The sequence below is a fragment of the Crassostrea angulata genome, chromosome 8 (genome assembly GCF_025612915.1).
Source record: "Crassostrea angulata isolate pt1a10 chromosome 8, ASM2561291v2, whole genome shotgun sequence".
Lineage (NCBI taxonomy): Eukaryota > Metazoa > Mollusca > Bivalvia > Ostreida > Ostreidae > Magallana > Magallana angulata.
Genome location: NC_069118.1, coordinates 32,641,964 through 32,659,581, shown reverse-complemented (window position 1 = coordinate 32,659,581; position 17,618 = coordinate 32,641,964). Strand labels below are relative to the sequence as shown.

The window sequence follows — 17,618 nt, the reverse complement described above, 5'->3', positions numbered from 1 at the left end:
CAAATGTTTAGAAAAAATGGAAAAATTGTCATTTAAAGTAAGTATTCTAAACATGATACATACAAAAATGATTGAAAAAAATTATTCGATATCCAACGCTTTAATTGATAACAACTTGTATTCCACAATTGTGGTTTTATTGAAATAATTATATTGTACCTATATAATTTATGATGAGTTTTAAAAGATATTGTAAAAATGGTATATTTAGATAAATAGGTATTTGTAGACGAAGTGAACAGAATTAATCAGAACTGAAATCTATTTTTTAAAATATCTATATTGCTGTGTTTTCAGTGTTAGTACTAATATTTGACGATGTGTTCTGGCTATTTTTCTTGTGGCATACATCAGCATACATTTTCCATGTTCTCTTATTACAAACATAACTAAAAAATATGAACAACCCTTGCAAGCCATTAAGAGCGTATTATGCATGTAAAGAACGATAATTCCACAAATATATCAACAATTTGTAACACCCACGACAACCCTGTCAAAGAAAACAATTTGACGTAAACAGTAAAATGGAGTCTACTAGTATTTCCGGCTTCCTTTTCAACGCTTGGTGCAGAAACAAATTTGTAAGCAGTTAGAAAATAAAACAGAATGTTTGTCACACACATAAATATTAATGAATTTGTACGTAAGTAGTGTTGACTTTTTATAATATCCCGAGAGTTTGAACTCAAAAACTACTAATGTACTAATGATATTAATTCCAACAATCAATGCTGCCCCACCAAATATATACAGAGCATATTGTGTTATTATTTTTTTTCTTTTATTCCCGTGATATGTCGATCGGGATTTAGCACTGAATACGCAGTAAATGTGAAAGGAACATACTTGAAGCCGGAAAAAAGTTGCAAGCCAAGAGAAATGAGATGAAGCAGAAACAATTTGGAGCCCTGTCGAATTGAATACAGGTCTCACGGTTATTAACAACTGTGCCATGAATAGACACGCCACCAAACACATGTAATTAGACCCCGGAATTAATCTTAAATGTGGAAAAATGGAATATGTAACATACGTCATTGCCTTGGACACTAACGATATGCCAATGCACGCGATTGTAAGAAGTCATAGTAAAGATTTATCTGTTTCCATCGAGATTCTCTTTGTTAAACTTCCTTATGACGGGCAAAAAACCTTCAATACATATTCGAATTTTTCCCATCCTTTATAGATTCATATGGATTAGCAGAAATGTTCATATCCGGGAAGTGGAAATCCGTTCGAATATTTTCCAATCAACCCCAAATTCAATGCTTTGTAGTGTAACTTGTTTGCAGTTTAACAACGGGCTCAGTCGAACATTTTTAATATTTGTTGTTCTACGTGGGTCGTTTTTACAACAATGGAACAGTTCGTTATTTGTCGAGCTTGGATAGCAATGACGGCAAGAACATGGATTGTAGACTTTTCGAGACGTTCACAACCTCTTCAGATGATGGTTAACCCGTTAAACGTTCAAACGCTTTGGCTAAACCAGATGATGATTCAGTGAAGCCAAGAAGCCTCTCCTCCATGTCTTTTCTTACAACATTACTTTTGATGAATATGGTCAAATACAAATACACCTCTTGAAGTCTGTATTTCCCACATTCCTCTGTACCCATGAATATCAAATCTTCAATGTAAACTTCTGCATTCAATGTATTTTTGAACGTATAAGAAATGAAGCTATATCTAGTACACCACCCACTGACATATAAAAATAAGCAGGTGTGGAGAAACTCTATTTTAAGACTGTGTAAAGCAATTTCAAAGAGAATGGAAGCAAGAAGATGCAAGTGTCATTCACTAGATGTTTTCCTGGATAACACGTTAAGTCTCTGCAAGTTTGCTGAAAAAGAGAAATAATACATTGATACAAAAACAGAGGGATATTCAAAAACAAAGGTACAAATATTTTGTCAAGTTTCAAGAATCGCATTTGGGATTGCACATGGAAATGATCTCCTTCGTGGACTATTTTATTTAATTCAAACTGTCAAGTTAAACTAACAACTAACTTTTATATCAAAACTCTGAAATGATTTTGATCATGACAAAAATGTTAAAATGTTAAAGAGTGCAATGTTACACTTGACCCCAAAAATCACTACAACCGTCGCCCTGAGGTGCAGAATCAAAAGGATTGCAGATTTTGCAGAATTTGTTTTTATAAACAAGTTCATTAATGTTGACCATGGGGAATCTGAATATCTCTGCATATAGAACATCAACGTTAATTGTAAACCATGTTCTGGAGATGTTGCACTTTTCGATTGGTTTTATTGGGGTTACCCGACACTTTGTCTTTGCATTTAGATACTGTAGAAGGTGAAAAAAAAGTTAGTAGACACGAACTTATATTGGTAAAAGCTATTAAACTTTGAAGAGATGTAAAGTTTCATTAATGAAAAAATGACTTGTAAACAATCACTTATGGTCATACTTTAACGTTCAGTTTAATATTGTATGTTATGTTACTGTTGTCGTATTTTCTTATCTTCTGGTTGCACAATTAAATAACAGAATATGTTCACATAGGATTCGAAGTTTTCATTTAAGGAAAGTAAGGGAAAAGTAAGGGGAAAGAAAGACGAAACGGGGTTTCCACTGCACAACGGTTCTAAAATCAGGTTCTCAAGGCATCTACCAATTGCTTTCAGATCTTTTTCATTGCTGTCTCTATGGTAATGGCTATCGAGACAAGTCCAAGGTTGTTGTAACGCAAAATCACCACAGCAATCTGACTCACACCCGATGGACAAAGAGCATGAAAGTTCCAAATGTTTGATATAACTTGGAATCTGTCCTGCACAAGCACCGTGTAGTGAAAGCGCAAAGCTGCTTAACATCAAGTCGCTGATGTTGATATAGGGGCGTTCGATAAAAAAGTAAGAGAAGTTCTAGACGACATTGGGTATATGCCTGTTACAGGTGAAGTGACAGTTTTCTCGGAGACCGTTTTGCATGTAGTTTGACTTTTCTGAACAATTACTTTGTCTTTTGTGGCTTACGAAACGATGGTGTCTGCTGAATTAGACTTTATAATGAATTCATTTTCAATGTTGTTTTCCTTGTCATCCTGAAAAGCAAAAAGAAATTGTAATCTTGAATGAATGACGTTTGCTTTCAGCGTCCATTGAATACATCTCTGATGCCGACTGGAAATTCACATCCTTGTAAAATAGAGAGTTGTTGGCATCAAAGTTAAATACAAAGCAAAAGTAGTTTTTATACGGACGAGAAACTTCTAACGAAGGGAAAATCAAACATGCGTTGTAATATAGTCACTGCTTGCATTTATACAGTCTACCATCAGTGAACTCTATTAAAACACTGCTGGATTACATATCGCACCAAAAATGTTTTAAAAGACGCCAATATGAGAGTAATAAGAGCCCTGACAAGCTCTGTCTGCCTGTTTGTCGTATTTTAACCATGATCCTGATACATTACATGCTGAAATATATTGGTCACATTTGATAACACAACTAAATGTACTTGAAGGTTTGTATATAACACTACATGATTCATAGGTCGCCAAATCTATTATTTCTTGATAAGTTGATAAATAATTGAAATCAGTTTCCCTGGTACATCTGAATTCTATTTTCAATTTTGAAAATTCACTTACTTTGTTGCATTTAGCATAATCTTCATTCAAGTATGCAACACCGAAATTTGAAATAATGATCGGAGGTCCCCCAGTAACAACTGAACCATGGATCGCCTATTCGAGCACTCTTTTTAGAGATATCTATCTGATCCGATGGGACAGGTTGCAATAAAACTTCGGAATTGTATTTTTCTTCGGACACAACCTTCAAATCCCGTCACTCTCGAAGTCCATGAGTTTCGGAAATATTTATTGGGACAGCAAATGGAAGGCGAGCGATAGAAAGCACACGCCTCTTTTGCATGAACAACTACCGCATCTGTTTGTACCACTGTAAGGTAGGGGTGATATGTTGAACGCGGCCAATAGAGACTTGTTGCAGATGATCTTAGGTCCACAAAATAGGATACTTTGAAAAACTATATTGGTGAAGTTGAAAGTAAAATCCGTTTTATCGTGGTGGTTGGGATTTGTCGGTTTTTTCAGAGCTTGTGGCTGTTGATGGAGAAAAGTTCGTGCAGGAAACGACGACAAAAAAGGAACAATATTAGTCCAAGGTCTCGTGTCTATAAAACCGAAAAGCAATGGTTTTGTCAGAATTTAATTATGCAAATTGACACCAGCTTTTATGTTCGCGCGTTTTTATACAAAAGATTGCGATATGATAAAGCATTCACTGATTTTCGTTGGTTTTCAATTCAATTTATCTATTTTTTAGATACCATGGATAATATGAGGATTTTAAAAATACATTTTGCTCCCCTCTTTGCTGTATATCTTGCAATAGCAGTTGCCAAACCATATTATACAAATATTGACTGGGGTTGAGGGCAACATTGATTATATTAGCCCCCGAGGGACGAAATATTGCCCGACGCGAAGCTATATATAGTTAATTGACACCAGCTTTTATGTTCGCGCGTTTTTATACAAAAGATTGCGATATGATAAAGCATTCACTGATTTTCGTTGGTTTTCAATTCAATTTATCTATTTTTTAGATACCATGGATAATATGAGGATTTTAAAAATACATTTTGCTCCCCTCTTTGCTGTATATCTTGCAATAGCAGTTGCCAAACCATATTATACAAATATTGACTGGGGTTGAGGGCAACATTGATTATATTAGCCCCCGAGGGACGAAATATTGCCCGACGCGAAGCTATATATAGTTATATACAAACTAATCATTTTATTTTTGTCACTGAAGTGGATTCTGTATGCTTTGAGATGATTACTGTAATTAATGGTTTTATTGTAATAATAATTAATTCTTTACAAATTTTGAAGAAAAAAAGGCCAATATAAAAATCAGGAATCATTTGATCTTGTTATAGTTACATGATGACACGAGAGCATGTACGGAATATATCGCCTCACTTTTTGGCACGAGGGGGCGGAGCCCCCGAGTGTCAAAAGGTGAGGCGATATATTCCGTACATGCTCGAGCTGTCAATCATGTAACTGATTTGTCCAATGGTTTTGGCACACTTTCCCCCCATCCGGTGATATTTTCAGAAATTCGGTGGAGGAAGATGGACGTACTCGGCGACTCCGATGACTTGATTTTATAAGCCAAGCGCTTGAATCTTTTGAAAACTTTGATGAATTGGACGAAAAAGATGTTGAATTTGGAAACTTTACTTTCGACGTTGATGAATTTTTAAAGGAGTTAGAAAAACAGGATAACATTAAAACTGAACAATATGACGTCAGAACCGACCCTCCGGAACATTTCGGCAAACCAGTGAATTCTACAGAAATAAAGGAGCTTCACAAAAGTCAGGAAAGTACCAATACACGACGCAATACATCTTGGGGAGTTAAAGTTTTTGACGACTGGCGAAAATCGAGAAACGCTAATTCAGGTTTAGAAATGCAACTTCCTGATTTACTATCGTGCAGCTCACAAGATTTAGACCATATTTTGTCCTGCTTTGTGGTCGAGTGCCGCAGGGCTGATGGTAGTCCATATCCACCTTAAACCTTGTACCAGTTGTGTGCTGCTATTTTAAGATTTATGCGAGATAATGAAATCGACTTAAATTTTCTTGACGGTAAAGATATGCGTTTTCGGAATTTCCGCAAAACATTAGATGCCCGAATGAAACAACTCGCCACGGAGGGAATAGGTGTGACAATTCGACAGGCGGATCCAATTTCCCCCGAAATGGAGAACGCGTTATGGGAAGGCGGACATCTGGGTATGAAAACTTCAGTTGCACTTACCAACACAATATTCTTCTACAACTGTAAATTATTTGGGCTCAGAGGTCTTGATGAACATCGTTCATTAGTGACGGAGCAGTTCAAGCTCGACAAGATTAGTGACAAAATGTTTATTACATTTTACGGTCGTACTTCCAAGAACTTTGCGGGGGGATTAAATCAGCGAAACCTAACTGCCAAGGAAGTAAAACACGACTGTGGACCCGACGGACCTCTGAATTTATTTCATGTGTACCAAACTTACATTGACATGGTTGGACCGGGAAGCATGTACCGTCGTCCATTAGCAGGTGAGGGACTGAAGTATTCCAAGCAGGTCATGGGAGTAAACAAACTCGGGAAAATCATCAAGGATATGTGTAGTGGGGCTGGCTTCCATGGGAATTTCTCCAACCATTCGGGCAAACGAACATGTGCTACAAATCTATTTCAATCAGGTAATATTTATCTCTCTCTCTCTCTCTCTCTCTCTCTCTCTCTCTCTGGCGTACTTTTTTAATTTTCTTTTGTATTCATAAATTTTTGTTTGTCAGGAATAGAGGAACAGCTTGTAATGTCCAGAACAGGACACAGAAGCACGGCAGTTCGGAACTACAAACGACCAAGCCAGGAACAACTTAGTGCAGTAAGCATGGCGCTAAATCCACCGAAATTGGGCTCGGAAGAAAACGAATGCGCGGCAGAATTCGAAGCCAATAATAGCAAACTTCCAAAGTTAATGGTTGATCCAATGCGCACCCCAATGATCAACATTACAAACTGTAATGTCCATATTTTTGATGCAGGAAACAAGTAGGCCTAATGTGTATATTGATCACGTAACATTTTAAAGAACTGTTCAGTTTTTGTTTCAAACTGTTAAAGAAACAGAACATTTCAATTTTAAATTTTAATTTTTTTTTTCATGTTTACAATTTGTTGAATAAAGTTTGTTGCCAGTATTGTGTGTTTTCTTTAGCCAATCGCCATGAGGGGGCGTATCTAATTAGTATGCAAAAATATCACATATGTGATATTCAAATAACAAAATTGTATGCGATATATCAGTCGAGAAACATCAAGGAAAAAACACCGCACCATTGGACAACTTTGTTTATCTTCAATAAAATTTACACGATTACAGCTAGTGGTTGAAGAAAAAAGATTGCGGCATGTCTGCAAACACTACTGATAATTTCGTGTGATTGTAAGGTCATCTATTTTGCATTAGTATATGTATTTAAATATACAAGTAACATGAAACGTGAGACCAATAGTTTAGGTTATAATTAAAGATGGCAGTTTCTTTTTGCATTTGAGCTTGACCGATTTCTATCATTTTAAAGAATACAGTTGTTGGCTCTACTGAATTTTCTCTTATAAATTTCAGTTTTTAAGGCTAAGTGAATGACAACTCAATTGAGTTATTGTTTTATCCAGACCGACTTTTTTATTATCATAGAATTTTGATAGATTTTTTTTATTGAGATTTATAAAGTCAACATTCTGGCTGCCTAGTACTTACATGCCACCTGAATTACCTGTAGCGATTGTACTGCAAGAAGATTCCATTTGAAACGCTCCCTTAATCCCGCTCTGACGTCACGGATACGTTACCAATTACATCATTTCATTTTCTTTTCATCGATCCCTCCCGTTTTTGCGTGAAATAAAAGCGCACAAAAACAGCGTAGATCAAAAATTTAACACCTCCTTTTCTGTTGGAGTTAGTATGCACTGTGTGTACTTTGATGAACAGCTTCCGTGAAAAATTCTTCAAAATCGAAATTTCCTGCATTTAAGGCACGTTTTCATGGTTACTTAGTTAAATCATTTATGCACGTGTGGGCTTTTTTTTTTTGCAATCAATTGCTAGATGAGTGTTGTAATTTAAAGTCCGAGAGAACGCATAACATGCAATTTTCTTAAATATCAAGTAGCAATGAAATGTAATGTTGACTTTCTTTCAGCTCATTAAATTCTATAAATGAGAATTTGGTCAAAATTTAGATAATAGCTAAAAAGTATTGATTTTATGATGATTTATTCCAAATCAAAGAGAAAAAGAACTCTAGATTCTAATGAGGATTGAAGATAAACTACAGTGTTGGTCATCGTTTTCTATAAAGCAGCCAATAGGAAAACATAGCTTGAATTATACATCTTTCAGAACCCCCGGTACCCCGTTTATTCATCAGTGTCGTTACCTTCTTCATAAATTGCGTTCCAATAGATTGAAATCATAGTTTATTTGGGATCAGTATACTATTACATGTACATTAATGGCCGCGTGTGCAATTGAAACTCATTTTTTTTTCAAACTATATGTTTGTAACTAACATTTATATGTAATTGTTAACTCAATCTGATGAAATTTAGACGTTCTGAATCTGCTACCGCTTCTCAAGCTTCTTGAGAAGCGGTAGCGGATTCAGAACGTCTAATTTTAATTAGATTGTTGTTAACTCCGTTTTCGACTATTTGCTCCAAATATGCAGTTTCTACAGACGCATGTGCGGATCCAGAAATTTTCATCGGGGGTCCAAGGGATAATATTTTTCGCAAAGGTTGGGGTCCAATGCTTATTTTCGGTTACTTAACTATGTAAATTTAAAGAAGTTTGAATTTTCATTGGGGGGGGGGGGGGGGCCGGACCCCCTACCCCTCCCCCTTCTTAATCTGCGCAGGAGACATCTGAAATATAATATAACCTAATTTTTTTTAAAGTTTAACAAAACGTTGAAAATACTTTGAATATGACTTTTATCCACGTTGATATATCAGAGTATCATATCACCTTAACATTCAGGCTATTGAGTTGATAAGAAGTGCATTGAAAAGGACGAGTGTTTGAATTAGCCTCTGTCAAAAATTGGGAAAATCATGGCCCCACAGTCAGGGGATCTGCAGGGAACTTGAATAAATCCGGCTATATGAATATAATGAGGAAATAAGAAATACATTGTTCTCTACACTTCTTTAATTCTATTCAAACGGAGAGCCAAGTTCTGATAAGCAAATTTTCATCCACCAGAATATAAGATGTATTAAAAAAAATTATGACCGCTTGGGTCATGGTCATTATTCTCTTACACCCCCTTCTCCTTCAGCGGAAATACCTTTAATTTAGCAAGTATATTCAAAGATGACGATTGATATATCAAACGCAATATTATATTTGGTTTAATCTGGTTTAAGATTAATCTCCACTTTAAATCTAGTAAGACAGTAATAGTATCACTTCAAACTTTCAAGCAAGTTCTAATCTTGGCCCAGTTACGATTTCCTCACATGAATTCAAAAGAAGACAAACTTTCTTTTTTATTTATTTCAAATATATTCTACAACATATAAATAATGAATACAAAGTATAAATCATATCACATCGAAATTGAGACTCCTTGATGGGTGTTAAATAACATACTTCTCCTACATATTGTCTACAGATTCCTTAAAAACTAGCACACCAGGCAGGATCTAGTATTGTCCTCAATTAACCTAATTAATTAAACCAGTCTATTTATACACATTTACACTTAAATGTATAAACTTAAGTCCTTTTGTTCTCAACAGATTACTATTGGTAAAGTCAGTTTTACCACCGTGGTCCAAAACTTCCAGGAGCATTGGATGTTAAATAAAAAGAAAAACATTCTGGCCTTTCGTAAAAAATGATGATCCTATCTCACCTCCTTTCAAATCATTCCCAAGTTGAAGAATTTGATATCTACAATCTTTTGGGATATGAATGGTCCTCACAGCCCAATATCACAGAAAGTGGATCATAAATGTTTCAGGTCGTTCTCGATTCCGTACATTTTGGATTTGAGATTTTTCAGTTCACCCATCATTTTCTTAGATCGCCCAGCTGTTGCTCGCACATTCTTCAGTATCTGCAAATCTAGGTCTTCTGGTCGTTTCATATCCATGTCTTCTGCAAATCCCATAGTCACCTGCAAGAAAAAAAAAAGGATGTGACTGATTTGTCTGTTTCAGAAAGATCACTTACATCAGAAGCAAATTGAAACATTAAAAAGAATTTTCCAGGAAGCTTTGAAATCAAACTTTTAGTGGATACGAATTTTGATGCAACAAATTACAGGTAGTGTATGTTCACTTACATATGATACTGAACACTACAGTGTAATGAATCTTGTATTTTTATAAATAAATTTATTTGACAACAAAAACAATTTGTAAATACATGTAATACTATTTCATAAACTGTAAACGCATTATATTTGGCCGAAATTAGTTCTTGAACAAGTTATGCATGGCCTTTACCGATGCACTTGATATAGCAGAAGCCGCATTCCGCCAAAAGCGCTTAATAGAATACACAGCTAAATGTAGTACGTTTACAGTAATTGCCTTCTGTAAGCATTCTTTTGTATGCTTTCATTATATAATAAAAACATATTGTACACATAAGCAAAAGCAGTTCATTGATTTACACATAGATATAAAAAAAAAAACCGCTTTAGCATATTTATTTCCTTATGAGATAAAACTCATTTAAATGTCTGTCCTTTAGTTATTATAAAGACTCTTACCTTGTACAGCTGCCTCTCTACATCCTTTAACCTCGAGCGGAGATTTTTGATGTCGTTTTTGAATCCTTCCACCTCAAGATTTCGCCTCCTTTCCAGATCTTGATACCTCTGGTTCATGAGCTGAAGACGTTTGGTCATTTTGTCACTTCGACCCTAATAAACAAACGCACATACATGTAGAAAACAAATCAGTCAAGTGTGGACATACTTGTAGTTATTTGCAATGAAAATTACTAGTACATTTATCTTTATTTTCATTCAAAGAGATGACTTTGATTATAGGCTATTTTGTTTGTGTGAAAAATATGTACATATCAAATTCTCTATGTTAAGAATGTGAAAAGTATGTAGATATCAAATTCTCTATGTTATAACTTAGTATCATTTTGCATAGAAAATGAAACAGTGTGGCATAATTTACAACAAAATGTAAAAAAACCCTAATGTAACCAAATTAAATGCTTTAATTTTAACATAGGTCCTATTATGAGATCCAATCAGTCAAATTCACTGTTTTAACTAGATTTTATTTATTTCAGTATTTCTTCCATTATGAGTATCTATGGTCGAATATAAAATCAATCAAATGTATAAATGCTATTGGAAATCACACAATCTTAAAGCATACGCAAAACCAAGGTACAAGTTAATCAATCATAATTAATTGCTTGGGCCAATTTTTATGGGTGCGAGGGGGAGTAATTTTGCGGATTCATCCTTATGAATCATAATTATCGACTAATTTCATAGTTGTTTTAATATGTTAATTTGTAGGTAAGGGTACCCATCCAAGAAAAATCATTCGATTCAACAGCATAGATGTACATGGCATACTTTGAAAATTTCCCTGGTGACGTCCCCTTCCTCTCGTATCCGTGACAACTCGTCCTCTAGCTGGATGACCTGTTCTCTGTACATCTCGGCCAACCTCTGCGACTGTGTCAGCTGGTACTCCAAAGACTGTTAGTAAACAGGCAAAAAACAAATAAACATTTATCTATCAACCTCAACACCTATCAAATGATTTATGTCCCCTATAAATGAGTACTCACAAACCAGAGACTGATAAGTAACTGTTAATTTACAGGCGAAAACAATTACTTTGATGTTGGATTTTCAATAAGTTAGTGTAGATTTGATTTTGTGCATTTCTGAATTAAATGACAAACAAAATAGACAGCCAAGTGTAAAGCAATTAAAATATTTTATCATTTAAACAATATCTAGACATAGCAGTCGCAAATTATAAAAGTTGGTTTTATTGCCGTATTTGAATGTCTTACCTTCATCTCCTCCACACAGCCCGCCCTGTCTAGGGCCCCGTCAGACATGTTTAACACTGGGTCTCTGTTAGGGTGCAGCTGCAGTTTGACATGGTCTAGGTCTCGTAGAAGCTTGTCCTTCTCTCCCATCCACTGACGCTCATTGGATCGACCCTGATAACGCAGTTCTAGGAAGTCCTTCGTGCTCTCGTATAAAAGATCCTGAGTTTTGTGTAATCTGTTCAAATTTTGAAATAAAATCAATTGCTACAAATGATACTATGTTTCACTTATGAAAGGTTTTATATGTATTATGGCATTTAATTGAAAAGAAAACATAAATTTACATGTTCTTTCTCTTGGCTTATATCCGCTACCCCTCTTCAAGCCATTATATCAGACTTTCAGAACACCACCCCTCCACCATCCAAATCTCTCCCTCAACTATCAATCGTTTCAAATTCTAAGACTTCAAATCATGCATGGCCCCTCCAACCTCCCCTCCCCTTTCCACCCCAAAACAAAACTAAAACAGACTTCAGGCCTTCCCAGCATGCAATAAACTCTTCCACTTACTTTTCTGTAAGTGTTGCGATTTTGGCTTCGTCTCTCTCCATCCTAGTCTGCATTTCCTCTTCCTTCACTTTCCTGTCCTCTATCAGGGCCTCCACTTGTTCCTTGGCCAATTTGGTCTGTTCCTGGAGCTGTGACTGCAGGGCCTCCACTTGAAGAGCCAGGGACTCATTGTCATGTTTGTATTTATGCTCTGGGATGGCCTCTATGGAACCTCGCCGATCTGATAACGGCACTGGTTTCTTTTTTATTCCTGTAAAAATAATTTTTCCCCGAAACATTTTTAACAAGAAAATCATTTCTTGATATTTCGAATTTCAAGGTTCTTAAACTTTTTCTTATTACCCGTAATGTAATTGAATCTTGTATATACTTGTACTTGTAAAATGTACATGTATGAACTACCGGCATATATGTAAGTGAAACTTAAACGGTGTACACTTGGCTGTCTATTCTATTTAGCGCTTTTGGCGGAATGCGGTGTCCACTAAATCAAGTACATCGCTAAATGCCATGCACATATGTATAAGAATAGTCACATTCAGGAATACGCTAATTCAAATCCACGCCAACTTGTTCACAAACTAAATTCCGCCAAATATCGAACACGCCAAATATAATATGTTTACAGTATTTCTTTTCATTATTTTGTTTAACTTTAAACTGATGGAATAAAAGAAAAAAAAATTATAAAAGAAAACTTAATGTCAAAAACTGCAACAATTCCAGAATTCAATTTAATCTCATTTGAAATTCACCCTAAAGCTCCCCTTCCCTCGCTCCTACAAACCCCCCCCCCCCCCACACAATAACACTCCGAAAAAAACAGCTAAGTTTACATATGACATAAAGGTGAGAAAGAAAAGGGGGAAAAGCATGAGACAGAAACAAGTAATGACAAAGAAAGGAAAAAGAATGGAGACTGTGAAAACTTCACCTCGGTTTTGTCTGCTGTCAGCAGCACTCTGGGGTCGTTTGTTCTTGGTCTTCTGCTCTACGATGGCCTTCGCTGGAGGTTCCTTCATGAAGTATGTGGTCTCGCTGTCAGGGGTGCTGGACAGACTCAACAGCTGCTGGATCTTCTTCTTATCCTCTAGCTCTCGAATCTGGTAACGAAACAAGATTTCTTGAGTCATACACAAAATACTACCGATACTGGTTGAAAAATTCATTGCCAATGGGGGGGGGGGGGGGGGGGGGGGGGGGGGGGGAGAGAGAGAATTTCATTAAAATAATCATAAACACAATACTTTGGATAAAAAAAATCCTAAATTTTTCTAATATTTGAATATCATAATAATTATACAGAATACTTGAAATGGAAAAATTATCATTTTCCTTTTTTTTTTTGGTATTTTGTCAAACAAAATAATCATACACAAAATGATTTGGCTAGAAATATTATCAAAATCAATTTTAGTAACGTAAATTTTATAAAAATAACTACTGAATTTTCATGACGTATTAAATTGAATAATATTGCAGAAATTATCACCATGCAACACTCTTTTAAAAAATTTGATCAAAGTAACTGTTGATTTATCATGCTGCATCTCTCATTTGTAATTCATAAAACCAAAGAGGAAAACTATGTAATAGATTTTGGAAGTGTGTTCAATTTAAAAAAAAGAGCTAATTTCTTTTTACAGCATTGATCAACTAAGAGATTCAATGGTAGAATAACTCCCTCACAAAAATTAATAATTAAAGTGAAGGAAATAACTTGTAGTGAGGAGTTCTCTACCTTGAGTCTGTCATTTTCAGAGTAAAGGCGTAAGACGTGTTCCCGCTCTTGAAACAGATAGACCTGCATGTCGCTAAGTGCTTTCTGAAGCTCCACGATTTCTTCTTCTCTCTGTCTCAGCTCCCATTGTAATTTGTGCTATTAAGAAAACATGGGATCTTGAATTAATTACATGCATCAATAGAGAAATTTTAAAAATCATTGTTGAGAGAAATTCAGAGAGTTCTAACTTCTATCATGAATATCTGGCATACTTTTGTTGATAAAATGTAATTTCAAAATCACCACCAATACTGCTGTTTTTTAAATTAAAAGCGACTCAGTTCTAGGCAGGTAATAGTCATTGAGCAATACGTGGCATACATGCAACATCCATGATTAATAACTCATTAATATAGTCAAAATAAATTAATACGGTTTTTTCTCTTATCATTAGAAAATCCATGTAAGTATAGGATAAGTGGGCAAAGTTAGTCTCAACATTTTAAAGATGTTGTAAAACTTGTCAGATGGCCCATAACAAAAAAATGAAAAAAGACAGCCATTAACAAACTCATGCAAAAGCTTCAAGTATCATAATGTATTCTTACTGCTTACACCTTTACCTCTATCAACAACTTGCAATAAATTCATAACGTACAGTACATTCCTCAATGTGTCTTTCACACATGATGTTAACATTCAAATGAATTTCACATGAAATTTTCCTTTAAAAAATTTTTGTACGGTATATTTTGCAATACCATACCCTATAGGCATTGATACCAGTAATGAAGAAATTCACTACCACATGAAGTTTAAATGAAACCTTTGCAAGGGCTCTTTTCCGGTGAATTGCATGGAAAAATGTTCATGCAAGGCATAATGCCTATGCAGCAGACAAAGAAGAAAATACCATACATTGTTGCAAATTCAGAGTGGTTGAGTTTACCTGTTCCTCATAGGTTACACGATAATCTTCGAGTTTGCTGACCATGTGATCGTGTTCTTCATCATATTCTGCGATTTTTTTCCTGTAATATTCCAACAACTCTCTGGAGGGGCGTAAATGACCTTAAAATACAAAATGGTCAGAAATTACAAATATAGTATTTTTTTCAAGTCTGCCTGTATCCAAAACGTTTTCTCAAAATCATTTACTGAGGTATATAATACTGAAATTATAATTTAATTGGCATCGTTTTTCAAAATAGAGTTTAGGATCAACATCCCTCTGTACATTCATATATAATATATAATATAAAAATTCTGGATCAAACTAATTTAATAAAAATCAACACCAAAAAAGTGACAAAAGAATAGATAGATTTGTACAGAGGTCTTTCAATGGGCACAAAATAAATGCATTTTTCTACCTCCCAATTTCGTACAAACCTAGTCTTTCGTTGATGTTAGGTAGACCTCCGTCACTTTGGCGGGCAGCCTTGGAATCTTCCGAGTCCAATTTATGGTTGATGACGGAAACATTCTTTTTGTGTTTTGGGGATCCTTTATCACTGAGAACAGAAATTAGAATCGACTAAATTGACAATAAGGATATTGATAAAAAAATATATATAAAAAAAACACCACAGCATAAAAGACCTTTAAAAATGCTTTTTTTGAAAACTTCAGTGGTTCTCAGTCATGGTTTATAGTATCTGTTTTCAAACATTATACAAATCAAACACCATAGTATAGGTTAATCTAATTAAAATTAGACCACGTTGATTTTACAACTAGTTCTACAAGTCTTTTTTAATTATATTCAATATAATTGAGCACAAATATTCTTGCAGGACTACTTTAATGCTTTGAAAAATTCATGCATTCATTTTCAATTCATATTTGGTCCTTGTTAAAAGAAAAAAAAATCATGGCAATTAAGACTAAAGTTTAACAATAACAGCAAGGGTTGAAAATATTAATACACCACCAGTAATGTTTGGCTCATAGCACCATGAAAATGTACTATCAGAGAGAGACTCTGTTGTTGCAGCTAAACAAGCAAAGTGAATCATCTATAATTCATCTAGATTTAATGTTTACACTTTTTTCTGTCCCGGACATTTTGACGAGCAAGTAAAAATTTGTCTATGAAAATTTGCAAGTGTTTGTCCGAGTGCAAAGAAAACCACTTGCTCTATGAGAAAATTAGTCTCATTAAGTATTTCTAATATTTAATATGTGTAATTTTGAACCCTTGATGACTTCTAAGACATTATTAAAATATTTACCTCATGATTATTGTTCTTTGTAAATCCTCTGCATTACATGAACATGAATTAAATTACTCTATGACTGTAGCACCATACTGCTTCATGCTTAAAGAAAGTAAAATGAACAAATGAATTTAAAGCCAGTTGATAAAAAAAAGCAAGTATATATAACAGGTACACATGTGTTTGTTGTATCTCTGCAAATAGGTTTAAATCTGAAACAACTTCTAATACAATATATGAAAGACTTTTACACATTGAGCATTTTGGATCATTTTAATCAATAGACATAATTTTAACATATTTCATAATATGTAATGGGATGGTAGATAATAATGACGGACAAGACCTAGATTTGAATCTGGGCCACTTGAATCTCTAGTCAGGTGCTCTACCCACTGAGCACCAGTATTTGAACTGGTCTGACCGTCTGACCATCACACTCTCCTCTTATTAGAGTCACCATTAGATGGTCATGCTCTTTTTCCCCGACAGGAGTTAACCTGTCAGTTCCAGGGTCTGACACAGCACCAAATATAATGGGATTAGAATATAAAAATTACAGACCAGACCTGTGCCTCCTGATTCTTTAATTATAAATATCTGACACCAGTATTCAAACCAAAATGGCTATCTTATTTACAAAAACATTTAGAAAGTTGTTGTTCCTGGCTTCGTGATAGTTTCCAATCATGCTCTATGCTTTCATCTATCTATAATATTTATCATTTTTACTGTCAAATTGCGATGAAATAAGTGCACACAGTTTGCATAAAAATATCTACATTCACAATATGCATATATCTTTTAGTTATATGAAAGATTCGAAAGCTAAAACTTCATTTTTTAACTTTTTTGTACTTACAAGAAAGTCCCTAGAGAAAGATTCTATTCTATATATTATCATGAGAAACTCATTGAAATGGTGATGTTAAAAGTTTCTCTCTCAATTTTTCACGACTTGACATTTATAACTAGCCTAAACAAATTCATCTATGAATCGATGACAAGCCCAAACAAGTTTTTTTTTTAAACGAAGTTGTTCATTTTCCAAAACAGAGCAAATTCTATGAATTTTCTAAAAAGAATTAAAAGAAAGTAACTACGTGATTTTTTTCTAGTTATTGAGAGATATTAAAGCTGTTACATTGAATCGAAACACTGTGTTGGTGTTTTGTTGTCATAAAAAACTCTCCACAATCGCCATTTTGAAAATTCCGCTGCCAGTACAGCAGCGAATAATATATTTTTAATGTTTGTCAGAAAAAATTGTATAAACATCAGAGAGAAAGTCAAAATGATAAAAATGACACCATGTGCCTTTCAGAATGTTATCCAAAATTTAATTTTAAAATTATCAAAGGTTTTTTTATTTTTGTTGCGAGACTAAAAGAATTTTAAATGACCAATCATGACCTTGTTTGGCTATATTCCTACGCAAATTAAGATTTCGTTGATTTT

The 17,618-nt window shown here is 34.7% G+C and overlaps 1 protein-coding gene and 2 pseudogenes across 2 annotated transcripts; 1 reads left to right on the top strand and 2 right to left on the bottom strand.

The window, feature by feature from the left end:
- Window positions 1-277: 277 nt before the first annotated feature.
- Window positions 278-1,220, bottom strand: LOC128160906 (G-protein coupled receptor Mth-like; annotated as a pseudogene).
- Window positions 1,221-5,154: 3,934 nt separating this feature from the next.
- On the top strand, window positions 5,155-6,884 carry LOC128158774 (zinc finger MYM-type protein 3-like; annotated as a pseudogene).
- A 2,251-nt stretch (window positions 6,885-9,135) lies between these two features.
- On the bottom strand, window positions 9,136-17,384 carry LOC128158771 (coiled-coil domain-containing protein 77-like). Of its 2 annotated transcripts, none has more exons than XM_052821728.1 (11): window positions 17,305-17,384; window positions 16,176-16,262; window positions 15,334-15,455; window positions 14,891-15,012; window positions 13,960-14,097; window positions 13,153-13,321; window positions 12,219-12,468; window positions 11,664-11,880; window positions 11,215-11,340; window positions 10,381-10,533; window positions 9,136-9,780 (listed from the first exon to the last, which is right to left on the bottom strand). In XM_052821728.1, exons 2-11 carry the CDS (start codon window positions 16,178-16,180, stop codon window positions 9,610-9,612), a joined length of 1,473 nt encoding a protein of 490 aa, XP_052677688.1. In that variant the 5' UTR covers window positions 16,181-16,262; window positions 17,305-17,384; the 3' UTR covers window positions 9,136-9,609. The 2 variants fall into 2 exon arrangements, with proteins under 2 accessions (XP_052677688.1, XP_052677690.1); XM_052821730.1 differs by lacking the exon at window positions 17,305-17,384 and adding an exon at window positions 17,023-17,274.
- Between the last annotated feature and the right edge of the window lie 234 nt (window positions 17,385-17,618).

Excerpts from the sequence above, each read along its gene's own strand:
- LOC128158771 (XM_052821728.1), bottom strand. Across the intron at positions 14,098-14,890 it reads GTGTAACCTATGAGGAACAG|CACAAATTACAATGGGAGCT; the intron begins GTAAACTCAACC and ends TTTTCTTAATAG. Across the intron at positions 9,781-10,380 it reads TAGAGAGGCAGCTGTACAAG|GTGACTATGGGATTTGCAGA; the intron begins GTAAGAGTCTTT and ends TTTTTCTTGCAG.